We start from the raw sequence: 22,896 nt of genomic DNA on the forward strand, positions 1-22,896 counted from the left end.
ACTTTTTTACCAGACATGCACCAATCAAGGTTTGTCTGCTCTCAGAGACTGTCTTGACACCTTGTACTTTAATCCTGTGAAAAGTTGTAATAACTTTTGTAGAATATCCCTTGATAAAGTATGAGGTGCTATTGAGGGTCTTTGTGCTCAGGTTTGTAAACACTAACCTGTTACAAAAGCTGGACCCTGTGAATGGAGGTCTTTGTTGCCCACTGTGACACAGTAGACAAGGCCTTAACACGTAACAGGAAAATGTAACACGTTTATAAAAAGCTCCACGACCAAGACCACAGGAAACGGAAGGAATGCCAGGTCCCTTGATGGGCTCAACCAGGATCAGAAAGTGATGGGGACCTGACTTGCGGTAACAATGGTTACCCTCCACCGGAAGCTTCCTGGCTGCACCTGTTTTAGAAATTTTACCATAGCATATACATATAGGTTTTATGGTGATCCAACCTCACATGATATCACAGTGGTTTCCTCATATGATACTTCTGATAGCCTAATATGGGCTTCATAACTGTTACTATTTCTCCAGACATATGATGATCCAACTTCATATCAGTGACTTTAAGGCTATTGGGATTCATAACTGGTCCTGACCGTTCTAATCAGCTAGAGGCAAATCTATGCCCTTGCTCCTTCCAAATGCCCTGATGTATTGAGACTAATCTGCCATTTACTGTATGATGTGAACTGTGGTTATATAAGTAGCAGGTGTATGACTGTCTACTCTATACCTTTTAACAGTTTGCCATTACAGCTGTGCTGACATCTGCTTTTGTTTCTGTGCCTGGTGTATTTGTTTGCGTGTGTAGGCAGCATGCAGTAAGCTGTTTTGTGACTGGAGAAAAAAGTGGCTCATCAGGTGGTGTGTGTGTGTGTGTTGGTTTGACCATCACTGTGTACAACAGATGGCTCTGTCTGATCAAGCGGGCGTTATAGTTTACAGGGAAAGGCATTTTGTGCGTGTGCACAGTGCGACTAACACAAAACCAGTGCAGTAGACTCTTGATGCATATGGCAAAAAAATTTATGAATCAAACCTTGATTATTTAATGGAAAAGCAGCACACTGACATTCTTCAAAGGAAAAATCAATGATGAGTAAACTCCTTAGTAGGGTGGCAATTACAGCTATGTGATAGGTGAGCTAAATAAACTAAATAGATTTGTGACTGGCTTGGTCTCCTGAAAATCCTCCTGTAATTATATTACTTGCAGAGTTGTCGACACGTCTATACACACAAACTAGGCTATAGGTCCTGTATTTTAAGGATCTTCATTGCGTGTTAGAAGTACATTTAAAAGAGATGTTCAGACTTATTCAATGTTTACTGTATTTCAAGCAGATTCAAGTGATTTTAACAGTAAACAGTACATTCTTCAGCACCACAATAACACTCTTAGTGGCTAGACTTGGGAGCAGCATACACTTGAAGATCTGATATAGCTGATATTGGCTTGGAGGTCTGATATAGCTGATATTGGCTTGGAGGTCTGGCCAATGGGGCGGCGCACAATTGGCCCAGCGTCGTCCAGGGTAGGGGAGGGAATGGCCGGCAGGGAGGTAGCTCAGTTGGTAGAGCATGGCGTTTGCAACGCCAGGGTTGTGGGTTCGATTCCCACGGGGGGCCAGTATGAAAATAAAAAAGAATAATGTATGCACTAACTGTAAGTCGCTCTGGATAAGAGCGTCTGCTAAATGACGTAAACTTAAATGTAAATGTAGGTCTGATATAGCTGATATTGGCTTGGAGGTCTGATATAGCTGATATTGGCTTGGAGGTCTGATATAGCTGATATTGGCTTGGAGGTCTGATATAGTTGATATTGGCTTGGAGGTCTGATATATCATTAGGCCGATATCATCATTAGCTATATCGTTGTAACACACCATGTGAAATCACTGGCATGCAAACATGAATCTGTTTCTCCCTCCTGGTCATTTCACTTGAACATGATGACATTCAGTGATCAGCTTGTGACTTCATTATGATATCTCCCTCTTCCTGCAGCTGGCTGTCACCACCCTCCACTTTGCCTCGTACATCTGTACAGTGGTCAGATGTCTATGCTCACTGGATGAGGTAGAACATTGATTTGTTCCAGTTTCTTCTAATGATGCTGCGGTGACGTCAACAATTGATTGATGGGGCTTATATGGGGCCTAGAACAAGGTCGCTAGGACACAACACTTTCACAGTCATGCCCTTTAACCAATTGGTTTAGTGGCACAAGGTGCTTTGTCACAGTTATGCCTCAGTCACTAGTCACTACCTTGTAATTGTTCACTGCCTTGGTCTTCACGAAGTGATCACAGTAATCACATGATGCAAATTGTACACAGTTGTAAAACATTCTTCTAAAAAAGATTGTCAATTAATCAGGCTGAGAAGGCAATAGGCTAGTATTGAAACTTGAGTTCAGGTATTGCCAACTGTGTCATGACTGTTGCAGGCCGGCTATGCAGATGGAGCCCTTTAAAGCCCTGCATGTTCTGAGACTCTGGGCCGGATACTATGTCCAAACGGTTTTGGAGTTTGCAGATCTTTTCTTAGAGCAGGGTATAGGCTAGCGTTAGGCTGGGAGCTGCCCACAACCCTCACTGCAGCAGGGACCTGTAATTATCTGAGCAGTCAAGTGCAGACGTATGCGTCGGAACTGTGATCCAACCAGGAATCACCCTGGCCTTTCATGTGGTCCAGATCCTTATTGAGTTGGACTGTCTGATAGTCCCCTGTTTACACCGACAACCCCTTTCTGAAACAACCCATGATACCACCATTAGCCCTCATTCTTCCACACTATGCAGGCAGGGTACTAGGCTTGGCTAGTTCCTTGGATATGATGGTTGGTAGTTTGAATAGGAGCTAATTTAGTAGGCCTAATCTTTTTAGAAACCTTGATTTAGTTTCAATTTGCCATGCCCAAATTAGGTGTGCCTTGTGATAGGCCTAATTAAGGGGTTGTCTTAAGAAGGAGTTGTCTTAAAAAGCCTCTTGTTGTCTAGCCATACTCTGCTTGATCAACAAGTCATGGTCCTTGTTCTGACGGATGCAAAATGGCTTATTTAGTCCATTCAAACCACATTATGAATCATATGGTGCCTTGAGTAACAGTTTTATGAATTCTGAATGTTCTGTGTACATTTTCAGTTTCAAGAGTTCTGCATAGAGGGATGTATAGAGGGACTGACTGCAGAGCAGGCCTGCTGTGTTCTAGCTGTCCTGTACAGGAGTCTGTTATAGCCTACTCCCCACAAGTAGAGGACCTTTGCTACCCACCAACAGTGATGTGTGGAGGTGAGTGGGGGAACATTCACAGTATTATTTGAGTAATACGTTTGTTTTCTTCCTAGAGGTTGCTAAATTAAGACTGATTTAAATATAGCATTGCCCCCCCCCCCCCCCCCCCCCCATCACCACCAGGGCCTGTCAACCCGTAGCACTCTCCCCCCTCTTATGTTCCAGTGCTATAATGAGCACCCAGGCATGTCACGCCTGTTTACCAGCCCCGTGCTGTGCTCCCACCCATGTCTGAGAGTGTGGGGTTGGGGGTGCGTGTGTGGGTTTGTACGCGTGTGCATGGTGTGTTCCCAGACAATCATCTCTTACCTACATTGCTACCTGCTCTGCACCCCACTGGGATGTGTCACAGGCACTGTCCTGGAACTGTCTTTACCCCAGCTGGCTGTCATGAAGCATTACCTACAGACCGACAGTCTCTTACATAACTTTCGCTCTAAATATGCCATGTTGTTGAGCTGACTAGATTATAATTGTACATAACGTAATAATTTTAAAATATGGCTAATTGTGTAACTTACTCCACCTGTCTTGGTCAAATAGAAGTCATATCTGCTGAATCCTCTCTCTTAATCAACTCTATCTAAAATAATTTCTGATTTTCAGATTGTGATAGGCCCATAGGCGATCAGAAATCCTTATACATTGAGAATAGGAATGCACATACGTTTTATCCCATACTAATGCTAAAAATATCGCAATGGGAGTCGACTCGTCTTACCTGATATTATTAGTTGTAGTTATTAGAGTATAGTCCTATTATGGCAGGCAGGGGTATATTTAGAGACAGGATATGATTGCAGAAAAGCAGTCATGTGAGTGTGAGTGTGTGTGTGTGTGTATATATATGAGTGACGTGTGTGTTTGTGTGTGTGTGTGTGTGTGTATATATATATATATATATATATATATATATATATATATATATATATATATATATATATATATATGAGTGAGAGGTCAGGTGATATTGTATAGACCAGAGTTGTGTGTACCTAAAATATTTTTCCCTATGAATGTTTGTTTCTTTGTGCACCCCAAGACCAAACCTGGATACAACTATTGATTCTCCCCTCCTAGCATTCAAAAGCCCTAGACAGGCCGGATACAATGATGTGCAGTTTTGCCCGACATGCCCGGGACGAGACGGGGATGCATGACTACCCCAATAGGAAGTGTCCCATGGGTAGCGTGGAGGGGCTGTGGGTGGGGGGTGCTCTGATGCGTTCACCCTGGCTGACACCAGAGACGCCCAGGCGGACCCACCGTCCCCAAACTCTCGTTACCCACACAGAGTCCTCCGCAGCGGGCCAGGGAACTCCAGTTGGCACTCTATCTGCTCTCCAAATATTGATTCATGCGTTTGTGCTGAAACTGTCACTGAGCACAGCCCCCTCTGGGAGGGACCAGGGTCCTCTCAGCGCGTTTTGCCTCCTGCATGTGATCCCAAGGACGGTCTTTTGATATCTGTTTGAAGGGCAACTGTTATAAAATGTGTATCCAACAGAAAGAGAGAATGTTAGGGTGTGTTGATGTCAGCATGTGAAAGTGTTATTGTGATGTTGGACAAATGATCTTGGGCATCTGAGGTTAGAGCTTCCTAGCAATTGACTACATTACAAATCACTGTGGTGACTATTCAAACCCAAATGGTATGACATTGTATCGGTACGTTCCATGGGTGCCCCAGAATGCATAGCGTCTTACCCCTGAAGGACACTTGGCTTTTCTGCTGAATCCAACGGGAGGTGGCACACACTTCAACCTCTCTTGGTTCTTGTCTCCAGTACACTGGTATCACGTGTTTCTGTGTGTGAACATGTAACTTGATCCTGCGGCAGACTCCACTGTTGTGGCTGAGAAGCAGAGAGGCCACAGGGGTTCTATTTTAGCTCAGAGAGAAAGTCAGACTTCATTAAAGGCTGCCGCTATTTATATCGCTGACAAATAAAGTTGTGTGAATCCTGAAGGGGCTCATGATCACTGCTTTGGGCCTTTTGAGCAGATAGTCCTTCAGCTGCCCTTCTCTGGGTCAGGCCACAATATATACACATAAATATCAAGAGGCCTTTACTGGCTATCTTGTCTATGCCCAAGATAATTTATTTCTAAAGTTGAGGTCTATGATTTATGAATAGAATAATGTTTCTATACAAATGTTTTCCTTGGAAGCTTCCAGGGCTCCCTTAAGAGAGTGTGACACACTAGATTTTGAAAGAAAAAGAAGAGCTTCAAAACACTCACTTTTATGTTTCAGGGATTTTCTTTTTAAAATGTGCCACTGCTAATACCCAGCTGCAGCTTCTCAGAGAGGGCTCATATTATTACTAAATAATCACCTGCGTCACTATAAAATGCTGGTCTGTTTTTTTGTTGTTAATTTGGGTATGAGGAGCTCTATTTCAACTGGGATATATTCAAACCGAGCCAAACCTTCCCCTACCGCTAAAAAGCGGTATGAAATGAATTCCGCACCACACATAGAAGTTTACCCAGAAAACAACATTCCTCTCATGCAAGCGTTTGACGTCAATGCCGGAACATTTATAGAACATGTAAACAGTGGCAGGCTCTCAGGTCAGTGCTTAGCGATGACATTTCATCGTCTCAATGTTTATGCTTTACATTAATTATTTTCCTCTTTTCAAAAGGAAGGCTATCCCATGTGAGTAACAGAAATCAACCCTTCAGGGATTGTATCCACCACCATGTGCACCACAGTGTGTTTGTGTAGAGTGCTTCATTTGAATGGGACAGTGTTAGGAGTGTGCTGGAGTAGGGTACCTTTGGTCCAGGGATCAACATTCTTTAAGGTTCAGGTAAAACAGAGACAACAGGGGAGCTGTTTGCTGTAGGAAAACTCTCAGAATGCTCACAGAATTTTCCTTTCAAGGCCTGAATTTCAGCTAGCCATGTCACCATCGCATGACTCTATCCAGGCAGCAGCAATCTGTAATCTACTCGAGTCCCATTATGTTCTAAACATCCATGCATTACTACATGGCTATCAACAGTTGCATACAAAAGGGAGAAGCAAAGGAACAGGCAAGCTACTGGGTAAATGTTAGCTGACATGCAAGCCATAGCAATAAGTTATAGACTGTCTCCCCTCCCAAGTGTCTTTTCTGGGCTTCCTCAGAAGAAACTACTAGTTTCTTGTTTTCCCAGAGCAAGGAGCTACCCCTCCAGGAGGCCTGCCAAGGCTTTGGGGGTTCCTGAGGCACATAAATCACACAGGCTATTTACAACCTCTCTCCTATTAGCATCAGGATGAGGCTCCGACCGCCATAAGACTGTTCCAGAGGATGTAAATATAGGCTAACAGATCAGACCAGCTTCTCTTTCTCACCCCTCTCTCTCTTCGCCGTGTGCTGCTAACAAGGAGAGGACGCAGCGCAGATTAGACAGGGCAGCCTACCGCATGTTGCTATGTGCTATTTCTGGAAAGCAATATTCATGCTTTTTTCTTCCTGCCTCTCGCTTACTCCCTCTTTCTTTTTCTCTCTCTCTTGTCTTTCCAAAGCGTAGTTGGTGTAGTGTTGCTAAAGAAAATAACCATGACGTAAGCTGCGCCCTCTGCAAAACAGACTTTAAAAAAAGAGAAGGGAAAGAAAGCCTGTAACAACTCGAATAATAAATGGCTGCACTTCAGACTGTGCATCCTTAGCTCAGTGGAATGATTGATCAGTCGTCATGAGGAGGTGGCACATACGTTTGACTATTGACACAGCCATGCGTTTGACTCATAGACAGAAAGGACACAACAGTGATAAATATCGTGCTTAGCTATACCTATCCCAATAAAACTCTTAACAAGACCTGTACTTTTTGCAGAATTTTGGGGTGTGTGCAAAGGTTGACCATCTTGTCAAACAAGCAGATTGTACTTTATTCCAGCACACTGTGGACCTAGCCATTGTCACTCCCTGTTTAGTTTTTATGCTGCGATAAGCTTCGCCCATATTTCAGTGCTGTCTGAGAGCCTAATGAATGCACAGTTTGCAGTCTGCAGAGCGAGCGTGGTCTGATTTATTAATGGGTGTCTTTCAGGTCCCTCCTTTGTCCCTCCCAGGGCCTCCCACCTCGCTAGTGCCACTCCGCTGGCCACCTTGAGTCCTGTCTGATAGAATAAAAACTGGTGTACGGGCATGCACTGAGCTCTATATTCGGTGACATTGGTAGTGATGGTTCTGCACCTCAGTTTCTGGATTAAAGAGTGAGTATCTTGAGACAGACTAGAATGAGGGCGACCAAGGAGAGAATTCCTCAGTCCCCCCTCCCCGACATGCTCTCCGTTCACCCCTGATTCTCCCTCAATGTATCGTACCTTCAGTCGGACCATCTGGAGCTCTTTTACCTTGGAAGCATCGGGAGATGGGGCTAATCATAGCTGAAGGGGCGAGGTTTAGTATTTTGGGCAGCTGGTCATTGCAGCACTAGCTTAACGAGACCACAAAGGCAAGATCCCCCACAAGCGTATTGCTCTGCTCCTGGCTGGCCTGTTAAATCCATTATGTGATTAGACAGTGAACTAAAAGTTTCTGATGCTCATGTTTAATCACCATAAAATCCCCAATCCACACACCTTGGAAACCAACAAACTGTTCTAATATCTGTAGGGATGTAAGGATCGGTCCCAATTCAAATGTTTTAAGATACGACTGCATCGGTTTGCGGACTCCAAATCAATCCAAATGTAGCATGCATCGGTCAGAAAATGTATTCCAACATTAAGAATCACTGATTCACAAGTTTGTTTTGCTCATATTACTTTTTCTACCTTCCAAAAATACCTCATATTTTGTGACAACTGATGCGTCCTCTCCTTCAGTGTCGAACTAAGCATGTAACTGTGTTGACAGTCATTGCTCTACAAGTCATTTTGCATGCTGAACAATTCTAGGGAATATCAGTAGCCTAGTCAAACTGTGCACTGTGCCCAGCTTCGCACGCTGACCAACTCGAGGTAGGCGTCCTGTTCCAGATCTTGCGCAGCACCTTCAGCATTCATATTCTAAAATGGCTTGCGCGATATAAGGATTTATTAGTTGAGTGACAACCTATGTAATTTGCTAGGTTATTGTTGTCTATGCGCTATTAAAAATTGTGTTTTACTGGAAATAAAAGTAAGCTACCGGAGAAACAACTCATCTCGCTATACCTGCTGAACGGGGTTTACAATAGATTTAATTTAGATTGTTCAGGTTCACCATCAGCAATAGTTTTGGTAGTTTGCTTTTAACAATCACTGTATATGGTCATTTTTAGATATACAGGGTAAAGTTGATAATTTCATAACGAGGAATCACTTGCGAGGCGCACTGCGTGGCCAAAGCAGGAGGCGGAAAGATTTTGAGATGGGGGGTGAAATACAAAGTTGTGCTATATATTCATTGGGTATGTCATAGCTCAATTGTAAATTTAAATATTGATACATTACTAGCTCAAACACTTAATCTGCAAAAATGACAAGTTAATTAGTGGGTGATGGTGATTTCGTAACCAAAGTGGGGGGACAAAAAACATGCTACATTGCCCCCCCCCCCCAATCTGATGGTGATAGATGCCTAGTCTCCCTAATGGCTCAGATCAGGTGCCTGCATACAGTGCCTTCAGCATGGCATTATGTTTTTTGAAACTTTTTACAAATTAATTAAATGAAAAGCTGAAATGTCTTGAGTCAATATGTATTCAACCCCTTTGTTATGGCAAGCCTAAATAAGTTCAGAAGCAAAAAACAAGTTGCATAATAAGTTGCATGGATTCACTCAATCTGTGTGCAATAATAGTGTTTAACATGATTTTTGAATGACTAACTCATCTATGAACCCCACACATGCAATTGTCTGTAAGGTCCCTCAGTCGAGCAGTGAATTTCAAACACAGATTAAACCGCAAAACCAGGGAGGTTTTCCAATGCCTCGCAAGGAAGGACACTTATTGGTAGATGGGTAAAAAATATACAGTGGGGAGAACAAGTATTTGATACACTGCTGATTTTGCAGGTTTTCCTACTTATAACGCATGTAGAGGTCTGTAATTTTTATCATAGGTACACTTCAACTGTGAGAGACGGAATCTAAAACAAAAATCCAGAAAATCACATTGTATGATTTTTAAGTAATTAATTTGCATTTTATTGCATGACATAAGTATTTTATCACCTACCAACCAGTAAGAATTCCGGCTCTCACAGACCTGTTAGTTTTTCTTTAAGAAGCCCTCCTGTTCTCCACTCATTACCTGTATTAACTGCACCTGTTTGAACTCGTTACCTGTATAAAAGACACCTGTCCACACACTCAATCAAACAGACTCCAACCTCTCCACAATGACCAAGACCAGAGAGCTGTGTAAGGACATCAGGGATACAATTGTAGACCTGCACAAGGCTGGGATGGGCTACAGGACAATAGGCAAGCAGCTTGGTGAGAAGGCAACAACTGTTGGCGCAATTATTAGAAAATGAAAGAAGTTCAAGATGACGGTCAATCACCCTCGGTCTGGGGCTCCATGCAAGATCTCACCTCGTGGGGCATCAATGATCATGAGGAAGGTGAGGGATCAGCCCAAAACTACACGGCAGGACCTGGCCAATGACCTGAAGAGAGCTAGGACCACAGTCTCAAAGAAAACCATTAGTAACACACTACGCCGTCATGGATTAAAATCCTGCAGCGCACGCAAGGTCCCCCTGCTCAAGCCAGCGCATGTCCAGGCCCGTCTGAAGTTTGCCAATGACCATCTGGATGATCCAGAGGAGGAATGGGAGAAGGTCATGTGGTCTGATGAGACAAAAATAGAGCTTTTTGGTCTAAACGCCACTCGCCGTGTTTGGAGGAAGAAGAAGGATGAGTACAACCCCAAGAACACCATCCCAACCGTGAAGCAGGGAGGTGGAAACATCATTCTTTGGGGATGCTTTTCTGCAAAGGGGACAGGACGACTGCACCGTATTGAGGGGAGGATGGATGGGGCCATGTATCGTGAGATCTTGGCCAACAACCTCCTTCCCTCAGTAAGAGCATTGAAGAGTGGCTCGTGGCTGGGTCTTCCAGCATGACAACGACCCGAAACACACAGCCAGGGCAACTAAGGAGTGGCTCCGTAAGAAGCATCTCAAGGTCCTGGAGTGGCCTAGCCAGTCTCCAGACCTGAACCCAATAGAACATATTTGGAGGGAGCTGAAAGTCCATATTGCCCAGCGACAGCCCCGAAACCTGAAGGATCTGGAGAAGGTCTGTATGGAGGAGTGGGCCAAAATCCCTGCTGCAGTGTGTGCAAACCTGGTCAAGACCTACAGGAAACGTATGATCTCTGTAATTGCAAACAAAGGTTTCTGTACCAAATATTAATGTTCTGCTTTTCTGATGTATCAAATACTTATGTCATGCAATAAAATGCAAATTAATTACTTAAAAATCATACAATGTGATTTTCTGGATTTTTGTTTTAAATTCCGTCTCTCACAGTTGAAGTGTACCTATGATAAAAATTACAGACCTCTACATGCTTTGTAAGTAGGAAAACCTGCAAAATCAGCAGTGTATCAAATACTTGTTCTCCCCACTGTATACAGATATAGCTAGATCAAAGCCTGTATTCTGCAAGGGAACACCATATTCCCTTTGTAGCTGCCTCTGCAGCATCCGCATCCAAGACGAAGATAGCAGGGATGAGCTGGAAGCTACAGAGCGAGCAGCAACCGAAAATGTGGAAAAACCAAAAATAGAAGCGTGCGCTTTTAAAAGCACAGTGCGCTATCCCCTCCCTCCCCCTTCTCACCCCCCCCCAGTGCATTATTAATCCGGGGTTATTTATAACCTACATTTTTCGCAGGCAGACTTTGTGTTCTGTCGCTGCTTGTGTCTAATCTCTGCTGGGAGCGAGAGAGAGAGAGAGAAAGGGAAGAGAGTGAGATGAGGGTCGGGGGCGAGGAGAAGGAGCGGATTGCAGGTGTAGGGAAAGTGCCATTGGCTCTAGCTATAGAGAGAAGCCCAGAGGCAGATGTAGGCTATACTATGGTGCAGCCATTTTGATGGATGACTGAAAAACAAAGGGGTTCCTCAGAGAAGGAAAATGTACAGTATCAATGACAATTTACATACTTATTGCATGACAAGCCGCAACTTGAAACTAGTTTGAAGCCTTTTACAAGAAGACCAAAAGACACTTCTTACTTACTGACATGTTTATTGCCAATGTCAAACACAGCAGGGGTCCCCACTGGTGCAGCAGCATGCTTGACAATTATTGGCTGAATTTAATGGCTTGCATAATTCATGACTGCAACAAAATTATTATCTCGTTGACGCTTTCGTCTTTCGCCCGTCTCTTTAGTGTAGTATGCTAGGGTTTCATGATCCATCCAATCAACGGCCAGTCTGCCAAACTGAACAGGGGACGGGGGCACCCTGGATGTCAAACTCGTTCCACCCTTATTGTACTCCTGCTATGCCCTCCTGGCTTGTAGCTCTCCTCTCCTCCATCCTTGTCTGGCTAAGGCCTAATTAGTGTGATCATTTGATTAGAAAGAAAGATTTCCTCTGGCACTCTCTCCAGAAGACTCACATCCTCCATGTTAATGGAGGAAAAAGGGTCTGAGGAGGCACAATCCATGCCTTTGTTTGACAGCGTCTCGTATAACTAACAGCTTTGAGTGGAGGTTTAAAATGACGCCTAGCTCTGGAAGAGAGAGGGAGTGGTTGGCATAATTAGGCGACACAAAGCTTGCGATGGAGTGCGTAAGCCAGAAGACTCCCTTGGGAAATGGATCTTTCTGTCTTAATTGGGAAAACTTTGTTTGTCATACATAAAGGCTGTGGCAAACCAGCACAGCCATCTACTGGTTTTCCTCTCACACAAAATACAGAATTTAAATAGACCCTTTAATTCAGTCAATTGCACTGCACTGTACGGCCTCTCATCAGTCGTAAGAGTGGTGAGCATGGTTTCAATATCAGGCCTACTCGTGTTGGCAAAGTCAGGGACACTGAGTGAATACAGTATGTTTTGATTTTATCACAGACTAGATTCAGGGCTGTAGCCCAGTTTAACACATTGTTGAGCTAGCCCTAAATCCTTCATACACCCTTTCTCCATCTCCCTCTGACATGTTCACACACACACACACACACACACACACACCCTTTATGCAAACAGCCATCATCATGGGGCGAGAGTGGCAGGGGGGAGGGATATTTTTAGACTCTCTTTTCCAGGTAATTACAGTAATCCATGGAGTAAAATATAATCTGCTGGGTAAATTTGAGTGCTCTGTTTCCTGGCCCTCCCTCACGGTATCTACCCTTTCATTGATTAGGCCTAGTTGGCTTCCTTATCCAGAAATCCCCTCCCTCCCTCCCACCCCTTCCTCTGTTTCTGGCTAGAAACCCCACACAATTGTTATGCAATACCTTCGTTTATTTTTAACGAGGAGGTACCCCCCCACCCCTCACCTCTATTTTCATCTTGTCAGGTTGTGAACACTGTAATATGTTTTTTTGTACACTTTAAATTCGGAGGTAGCTGTTTCTCCTCCAAGAGCATCCTCCTTGCTTTCTTTCAATATTGTTTAAGGACTCTCATCGTATGGCATAGGATAGAGCTTTGTTGTATAGAGCTTTGTTGTAACTAAATTAGAAATTACAACACGTCTCTGGTTATATCATAGAATTCTTAGAGGAAAATTGTGATGTTTAATTTAGAATAAGATGAGCACAAGCAGAACTTAAACAATTCCTGGTGGATACTGTTGCAGGATAAGAGGATATGCGAAGGCAATTAGTTGCCCCTAGCTGTGTTTTTGTTGGATTATTTATAGATGGATTGCTTAATCACAGATCATGTCCTTAAAGTGGTGATGATGTCTGCAGACACAGTCAAATTGCATCCATTTCAGTGTGTATTGTCACTGTGGTTTAATTGGATATGGCCACAAATATAGTCCTTGGGGACCTGGAAATACCTTTGGCCTTGTCTCCATGTCACTCAGCCTCTCAGCCACCTCCTGGCTGGCCCAAGTCCTCACTAATCACAGGGCCACAAACAGCTTCACCCAGATGACTGGGCTTTTTCTCCTCTCCTCTCTGCCCTCCCCTCCTCCCTCCCACTCTATCTTTTCCTGTCAACACAAAAACAGGGCCAAGGACTTTACAAGCAACTTTTTGCCTCATTTAGAAAGAAAGGCCATGTTTGACTGTGTTGACATTTTTAAGGTCCCATTTCTGACCAAACATCTGATGGATCCTCTTATATTTTACTGCCCTCGCATTTTTGCTTTTTAGTTTTGTCTGATTTGTTCTGAACCAAAGTTGAACCCAGAAGTTTAGCAACCGTCTGTCTAGGGAAAGGTGGTGGAGTTCTTGGATGAGAAATTAACGCCTCAAGCATGTTATCACCTCGATAATCAATTGGGCTAGGAATAAATGTATTATTCATTTATAATTAACCATGCAGCGCCTTTTCGAAAGTGTTGCTGTATTTTCCTGCTGCAGCATTAAAAACACATCTGTTTTGGCACATAGCTGATTTGCTATGGGACTGATGGTAGTTCCTTCCGCCTCAGATGCAACTCCCCTGTGAGTTCTCCTGGCGGCTGTTCCCCCGTTTGATACTTTTTGATGATCGGCCCAAATTATTTTTCCTCAGACTCCCTCTACTCACTGTCTCGTAACAGAGTGGAGCAGGCAACACCAAATTATTCCTTTGAATGCACACTGCACAGCCAGACAGTGTCATTAAAGTATTTTGTGTGCCTCCAAATTCATTATGAGGATTTGAATACTGCAAAGGAGCCCTAGACCTCTGTGCACATTGCACCACTCTGACAACAACCAATCATGTCACATCAATGTTGGTGTAATTGAGCACCATTGATGGCTTTTACAAGTCATTATTGACATACAGATTTCAGATTTGTAAATTGTTTCTCGAATGGAAGGCCTCATGACTATTGATCATTTGGAATACCTGGTACATCTCAATAGGCAATCTCCCTTTGGCTCATTCATTCAATGCCTCCTCCCCCATATTCTCTCTGACTGAGGTGTCTTGGGTGATCTATGTTAAGCTCATTTGGTTGGCTGGCACCCAACAACCAGAGTTTTCCTGGCGACCTAAGATAGGGACGCAATGACGTCAAATGGCAGACACACATAATTGGCTGGAAGGTTAAATTTAGAAGCCAACTGATAAAGGATAGTAATCTTATTTGGACTAAGCCGAAAGCTTCCGCCAGACCTCCCAACAGAGCTATTGGATCATTACCCTGTTGGTTAACTCTGCACGCGCCAATCAGCAAGTTCAAAGGTGCAATCCTACCTAATGTTGTGACATACAATGTGAATGTACACTGAGTATGCCAAACATTAGGAACACCTTCCTAATATTGAGTTGCATCACCCCGACTTTACAAGATGTCGAAAGCGTTCCACAGGGATGCTGGCCGATGTTGACTTCAATGCTTCCCACAGTCAAGTTGGCTGGATGTTCTTTGGATGGTGGACCATTGTTGATACACACAGGAAACTGTTGAGTGTGAAAAACCCAGCAGCATTGCAGTTCTTGACACAAACTGGTGCGCCTGGCACCTACAACCATACCTTGTTCAAAGGTACTTACATTTTATGTCTTGCCCATTCACCCTCTGAATGGCACACATACACAATCCATGTCTCAATTGTCTCGAGGGTTAAAAATCCTTCTTTAACCTGTCTCCTCCCCTTCATCTACACTGATTTTGAAGTGGATTTAACAGGTGCCATCATTAAGGGATCATAGCTTTCAACTAGATTCACCTGGTCAGTCTATGTCATGGAAAGAGCAGGTGTCCTTAATGTTTTGTACACTCAGTGTATGTAATGTACTTACAAGTATGCTATTCTCTGGTCTACCTCAAAGGATGCCTAATCCCAAAGTCCTCCAAACCCTAAGGCTGTATGTGGCCTAAAGTACTACAGGCAAGCAACTATTGTCATTTACAACTGTTACTCCACTTTACCGTTATCGATATCCATTTTATTTTCCCTGCAAAAGCATTTTTACAATATTTATGGGTAGTTGCTGACTAAGGACTCTGAACTTAATTGCTTGCAGAACAAAAAAAACACAGATTTAAGTTTTTGTTTTGTACCCGAAACCATTTGTTTTTGCATTTTGACAAAGGCTTCCCTCAAAAGCACAGTTATACCTACTCATTTATCATCCAGTCTGGCATAGGTACCCTACTCAGCACTCACCTGAGAGGGGGGTACAGGCGGAGAGAGAGAGGAATGGGGGATGAGGTGGTGATGGAGAGGAAGAAAGGGAGAAGAGGAGAAATGAAGGACAATGGGGAAGGTTCAGTTCCACGACAGGCTTACTTATATTGACACAGACAAATTGGCTGAATTTAGCTGAGTTTCAAAGCATGCTGTTGCAGCTGCTGTCTATATTATATAGATATTTGTACCTGCGCCAAAACTCAGGTATTTTTCAGGTATTTTTCATTCTATAGCTTGTTTTCCATCTTTTTAAATAGTGATCCAACATCTTTTCAGCACTGACTGATCAAAACTAATTTTCTCATCCCTTCTCTCTGCAGCAGATGTATAGGGTGGGCTGCACCAACATGGATTAACTCTTAAACTGGGTTAAATCAAGGTTTATCATTTAATCTTGTTGCACCAAGTTTTTTAACTAATCATAGTTACATTTAATCCTTCTTCTAAACTAAGTTTAATTTGGACTGTAATATTGTTGCACCATTGTTTTAAAATAAATGTTAAACTTTGTTTAGGGATTTAATCGAAACTACCACTGGAGGAGGTTACTCTGATTTCAGAGCACTCTCGTCTGAGTGTGCCAGAGCGCAGAATAACTGATTTTAATTTTCGAACTCTCAACACCCGTTGAATATGGCCAGTGTCAGTAAATGTCGGCAAAAAAGCGTAATTAAATTGTTGCCAGCAGCACAGTTACAGTCACCAACGCTCTGGATAACATGAAAACAGCCTAAACAGCTCTGCTAGTGCGAGTAAAATGGTCAGAGTGAGGTGTTCTCTCATTTGTGTCTGGAAGTAGCTAGCAAGCTAGCCAACGTTAGCCAGTTAGCTTGGGTGCTTGACTGCCGTTGTGGTCACAACGCTCGGATCAACCCTACTCCTCGGCCAGAGCGTCCAGTGTGCGCTCTGAACGCTCCGAGAGTGAAACGCTCTGAATTTACGAACGGACAATCTGACAACGCTCTGAATTTACGAACGCACTCTGGCACTCCAGATTGAATTTACGAACACACCCTTAGTTTAGTGATTTATTAATCCTGTCTTTAAAATTAAGTGGTGCAAAACATCTCTGATTTAATTATAAACCTAGATTTACAAACTCTAGATTAGGTCTAATCTAAGATTCATTTAAACCATGAGTGAGCGATATGTTTGGAACATCAAATCGCAATAAAATCACAGTATCGAATCGCAATATATATAGAATCGTGATAATCACAATACATATCGGCACGTAAGTGTCGTGATAATATCGTATCGTGAGGTCTCTGGCAATTCCCAGCCTTATCTGACCCTAGATTTTTAACATATCTTTAACGACATGCAACACTGATGAAAAACAACTGGTATAGTTCTCCAGGTTTAGAGGTCCACTCATAGATACCATTGCATTCAGAATCAAACTCACAAAGCAGTGCTTGTGCTTTTCAGCTAGTGCTAGCTGCTCCCTCAGTCTCCCATTATTTTTCCACAGGAGTTAGCCTATCTCTTCTCTCTCATTATCTGGTCACTGAGTGACTTAACCATCTGTGACACGGAATCGGTGCCTTCTCATTAGGTCCTAGCCTGCAGCTGGGATCAAATACTCTACATCCACCAATGCAAGGCAGCAGTCAACCTCTTTACCCTTGACCATTGTTGCAGACTAAGCGCTTCTCTGCCTGCCCACTAATCTTTTCCATTGTTTTTTTCTGCATTTGTTTGAGATTTTAAACCTTACAGCGTCTTGTCCTACTCAGTTCTAACCCCGCACCAATGTCAAGCCTTGTGACCATTTGAAACGAGGGTTAATGAAAGGTGAAACAAATAGATGATGGAAACAACTGTCAGGTGCATTGGAAACCAACTTGGGGCAGCACTGAACAGTTTTCCACACAATAGCCCAATAGCCCCCTTCCAATCCTTGATTTCCCTGCCGACTTAAGGAAAGGTCGAAAACAGTAGCGTGGCCCTTGCCAGGTGGCTGTGCTTGCTTGTCTGTTTGGCAGCAGTGCTTGCCAGTGGCTTTGGGATGCTGTGTGTCATTGCCAGCTCTGTGCTTATTGTATCAGAGACAAAGCTCCCGGAGTGTCTTAGAGTGCCCTGGCTCTGCCCTCATCCCGGCCCTGGTTATGCCCACGTCCCGGCCCTGCCTACTGTGGTCCTCCCAGGTTATGTAATGGTCTGCCCTCTTTGTATCGATAGTCGCCCTGGCTATTTTTACCAAGGTCCGCTCCCATTCCTACCGTTCAATACTGTCTCCTATTGAGCAAAATGCATACACTGACACGCTAGCATAGAGTGACCTACCGTGATACAGACGGATGGATGCCTTGTAATCCATGGCGATAACATGCGCCATACAAAATGAATAACTAGTAAACCATGAATGGTGTTACTCTTCATCAGCTTAACACTTTAACAGTCGCACGGAAACACTCCAAGATGCTCCTTCAATCATTGAAGCATGTACTGTATAAACATACATACTGTGATTAATTATTCAGTAAACACATAAGCACTCACACACTTCTGTGGAATCATACTTTTAAAATAGTACACTGAAACACTCTCCCAAGTGTTCTAAATACAACATGCACCCTTCCTGCCAGCAGAGAGAAGATCAGGACCCAAACTTTATTCCTCCTTATGTGTGGACTGTACAGCTGTAGTGTGTCCAACTCCACTGAACTCTGTCATCATGGTGCAGTTATGCAACGTCCCCAGAGAGAGCTAGCATGCCAAACATGATTGAACTCCTGGTCTGATTTCTGAAAGCTGTAATACACTGAAAGATGGACCGGGTCGGTTGCCAGGGTCACTCTATTAGATGGGACATATTATTTGTCAATGCGATGAATGTCTCTATAACCTACTCGGTGTGCGCTTGTTGACTACACTCAATGAGATACAGTAGATCTGTGCCAAGCCTCATGGCTAAAAGACATATGTATTATGTTAGTCAAACTGTAAGCTAATTGTCATTTCTATCAAAGGGAATTACTTCTCAGCCCTTGAACTTTAACCTCACCATTTCCGCAGTATTTGATCAAGATTTTTTGTTTTGTTTCTTATTGAAAAAACGCCTGTATTAAACCGTTGTACTTCGTCTTTATTTGGTCACCATTTAACAAACTATTTTCTTGTTCTCTTTGTCTGCTCCACTCCTTTCCCTTCTGTCTCCCTCACTTTTTCTCTCTCTTTTTGCCCTCCTTTACTCTGTCTTCATTTCCATCTATCTGTCTCCTTCCCCCTCTCTCCGCTCCCCACCCTTTCCTCCATCTAGCTGTGGAGGTGAAGACAACTCTCCCCTCGGGGATGCAGAGCCCAGTGGGCGGCAGTGAGCAGGGTGTTGGAGGTGGCGGCGGCGGCGGTCCCGTGGACCTGAGGACGGATCCCAGGCTGGGACCCCTGGGCGGAGGGGTGGACCCAGGCATGAGGGAGCAGCAACTGCAGCATGAACTGCTTCTCCTCAAGCAGCAGCAGGAGCTTCAGAAACAGCTTCTCTTCGCTGAGTTCCAGAAGCAGCATGAGGTGCTGACACGCCAGCATGAGGTTCAGCTGCAGGAGCACCTGAAGGTAACGGGATAATTTTTAGGAAGGTGGGGGGGCAAGAGGTGGGGTTAGAAATGGCTTTAGCCACACTGGCTACTGGGCCTATCAGTTAGTTTCAGGAAGTCAGTTTGAGCTTCATTTGACTTCCCCTCTCTCTGGCTTTCGTTCCCCCTGGCGTCCCTGCAGCAGCAGCAGGAGATCCTGGCGGCCAAGCGGCAGCAGGAGCTGGAGCAGAAGAGGAAGCTGGAGCAACAGAGGCATGAGGAGCTGGAGAAACAGAGGCTGGAGCAGCAGCTCCTCATGCTACGCAACAAGGAGAAGGGCAAAGAGAGTGAGTAGTACACATAGAGGACACACACTCACACACTGAGCAGTATATATCTGGTGTATGTATGAAGAGAAGCTTTCAGCAAGTAAACACTGAAATATACGGTAGCTATGTCCTATCAGACACTTTTACTCAATAGAGTGATACAGTTTAGATCCTGGTATTCCATATCTGTTGGTCTTTGTTAGAGGTATAATAACTTTGTGTTATGATGGTTTGTTCCGGAAGGTGCCATTGCCAGTACGGAGGTGAAGCTGAAGCTCCAGGAGTTCCTCCTGAGCAAAAAAGAGCCTGGCACACCTGGCGGACTGAACCATTCCTTCCCCCAGAAATGCTGGTGAGCCTAACCATCGACATCTAATTTTAGTTCTATGAGGCTGGCTAACGTTAGCTGCTGACACTAGCAGACTGGCCAAGAGCCATGGATGTTAATGGTTAATGAATCTGGAGGAAGGGCTATACCTTAGCTAGGATTCTTAGAGCTCCTAAACTGATCCATTGACCCGGAGCGAACTGTTAAAAATACTTGGAAATCCAGAGTGGTATGACTTGTTTACCTTCCTCAGGGGGTGTCATGCCAAACGGATAAAGAGGTTTTAATATAGTCAGAGAATGTATTGTATACATCACAAGTAGTATCAACTAATTCTGGTATCTTAACTGTTGTTATGGCTTCATCAGGGGCGCCCACCACACCTCTCTGGACCAGAGCTCCCCCCCTCAGAGTAACACTCCGGGAACGCCGCCCTCCTACAAACTGCCCCCGCTACTGGGGACCTACGAGGGCAGGGACGATTTCCCTCTCCGCAAGACTGGTGAGTGGATGCACTGTGTGTGTGTGTGTGTGTGTGTGTGTGTGTGTGTGTGTGTGTGTGTGTGTGTGTGTGTGTGTGTTGCATGTATGCATTACTTTGAGGTACCTACCCATGTATGTCTGACAGTAGGTGTGTGTAGGTACAGTTGAAGTCGGAGGTTTACATACACTTAGGTTGGAATCATTAAAACTCGTTTTTCAACCACTCCACAAATCTCTTGTTAACAAACTATAGTTTTGGCAAGTCGGTTAGGACATCTACTTTGTGCATGACACAAGTAATTTTTCCAACAATTGTTTACAGACAGATTATTTCACTTATAATTCACTCTATCACAATTCCAGTGGGTCAGAAGTTTACATACACTAAGTTGACTGTGCCTTTAAACAGCTTGGAAAATTCCAGGAAATTATGTCATGGCTTTAGAAGCTTCTGATAGGCTAATTGACATCATTTGAGTCAATTGGAGGTGTACCTGTGGATGTATTTCAAGGCCTACCTTCAAACTCAGTGCCTCTTTGCTTGACATCATGGGTAAATCAAAATAAATCAGCCAAGACCTCAGAAAAAAATGTGTAGACCTCCACTAGTCTGGTTCATCCTTGGGAGCAGTTTCCAAATGACTGAAGGTACCACGTTCATCTGTACAAACAATAGTACGCAAGTATAAACACCATGGGACCACGCAGCCGTCATACCGCTCAGGAAGGAGATGCGTTCTGTCTCCTAGAGATTAACGTACTTTGGTGCGAAAAGTGCAAATCAATCCCAGAACAACAGCAAATGACCTTGTGAAGGTGCTGGAGGAAACAGGTACAAAAGTATCTATATCCACAGTAAAACGAGTTCTATATCGACATAACCTGAAAGGCCGCTCAGCAAGGAAGAAGCCACTTCTCCAAAACCGCCATAAAAAAGCCAGAGTACGGTTTGCAACTGCACATGGGGACAAAGATCGTACTTTTTGGAGAAATATCCTCTGGTCTGATGAAACAAAAATAGAACTGTTTGGCCATAATGACCATCGTTATGTTTGGAGGAAAAAGGGGGTTGCTTGCAAGCCGAAGAACACCATCCCAACCGTGAAGCAGGGGGTGGCAGCATCATGCTGTGGGGGTGCTTTGCTGCAGGAGGGACTGGTGCACTTCACAAAATAGATGGCATGATGAGGAAGGAAAATTATGTGGATATGTTGAAGCAACATCTCAAGACATCAGTCAGGAAGTTAAAGCTTGGTCGAAAATAGGCCTTCCAAATGGACAATGACTCCAAGCATACTTCCAAAGTTGTGGCAAAATGGCTTAAGGACAACAAAGTCAAGGTATTGGAGTGGCCATCACAAAGCCCTGACCTCAATCCTATAGAAAATGTGTGGGCAGAACTGAAAAAGCATGTGCGAGCAAGGAGGCCTACAAACCTGACTCAGTTACACCAGCTCTGTCAGGAGGAATGGGCCAAAATTCACCCAACTTATTGTGAGAAGCTTGTGGAAGGCTACCCAAAATGTTTGACCCAAGTTAAACAATTTAAAGGCAATGCTACCAAATACTAATTGAGTGTATGTAAACTTCTGACCCACTGGGAATGTGATGAAATAAATAAAAGCTACTATTATTCTGACATTTTACGTTCTTAAAATAAAGCGGTGATCCTAACTGAGCTAAGACAGGGAATTTTTACAAGGTTTAAATGTCAGGAATTGTGAAAAACTGAGTTGAAATGTATTTGGCTAAGGTGTATGTAAACTTCCGACTTTAACTGTATGTCTGTACATTTAGTGTTTCTCCTTTTCTGGTATGAGTCAGAATGAGTCATCACAGCAGCAGTGTTGGTGAAGACTGGTGGGCAAGAGCTACATACACACTCACGTAGATAATTAGGCCCACCCACAGACAAGCCGATGGAGTGGGGTGGTACACTAAATGGAGATCGGAGACTTTCCAATGAACATGTGTTTTAGTCCAGTAGTAAGCTTAATCTGGGTCTGAGAAGCTGACCCATGACACCTATGCTTAAATATATGCTTGCTGTATATATATTCTTAAGGATCCCCATGGATCTAGCTGTAATTGTATTGCGTGTTGTTTGGTATTGTTTCCATAGACTTGTTAGCTTGTGCTTACTGGGCATTATGACTGAAAGGTATAACTCTGTGGCAAGAGCCTGCTGTGTGTGTGTGTGTGTGTGTTTGTGTGTGTGTGTGCGCGTACGTATGCTCCTTACTTCACCTCATGTCTCTCTGATCTTCCTCACCCCAAACACTTTGATTTCTAATCAAATGAAAGCCATACTAAAGCCAATGATGCTATAAGGGCTGAAAGTCCTGTCTGCTCTACATAGGTGGGGTGAGTGTGTGTGTGTGTGTGACGTCAAGGCGTCCAGTGGAAAGCAGCTCTATTGGAGGCTAATTAAATTAAACCCGGGGCTTTTGATTAATTGCCCCAATTCCTAATTTTGCCCCTCCCTCCTTATTGGTTAATTCGGATCCCCATTAGCCTTTGCCAAAGCAGCAGGTATTCTTCCTGGGGTCCAATCCCCCTGTTTTATTTACTTCCATTAGCCTAATTTGGTCTGTCGTTCATTGCATCAACAATGGACTGAAAAAGCAGTTGTGTGAAGGAGGGGTTAGTTGCAAATGGACATTTA

General features: G+C 43.8%; 1 protein-coding gene across 6 annotated transcripts in view; it reads left to right on the forward strand.

The window, feature by feature from the left end:
• The window catches only part of LOC311103996 (histone deacetylase 5-like), a 79,313-nt gene that overhangs the window by 34,561 nt on the left and 21,856 nt on the right, over window positions 1-22,896 (forward strand). For 4 of the 6 annotated variants that reach the window (XM_084145638.1, XM_084145639.1, XM_084145636.1 and 1 more), the window contains 4 exons: window positions 18,839-19,131; window positions 19,294-19,438; window positions 19,664-19,772; window positions 20,117-20,250. In XM_084145638.1, coding sequence (XP_084001764.1) covers window positions 18,871-19,131; window positions 19,294-19,438; window positions 19,664-19,772; window positions 20,117-20,250 — 649 coding nt within the window. In that variant the 5' untranslated portion in view covers window positions 18,839-18,870. Of the gene's footprint in view, window positions 1-3,160; window positions 3,308-18,838; window positions 19,132-19,293; window positions 19,439-19,663; window positions 19,773-20,116; window positions 20,251-22,896 lie in introns of all 6 variants that reach the window. The other 2 variants (XM_084145634.1, XM_084145635.1) reach the window with 1 other exon arrangement.

This window comes from Coregonus lavaretus, assembly GCF_964263955.1.
Source record: "Coregonus lavaretus genome assembly, chromosome: 28".
Classification (NCBI taxonomy): domain Eukaryota; kingdom Metazoa; phylum Chordata; class Actinopteri; order Salmoniformes; family Salmonidae; genus Coregonus; species Coregonus lavaretus.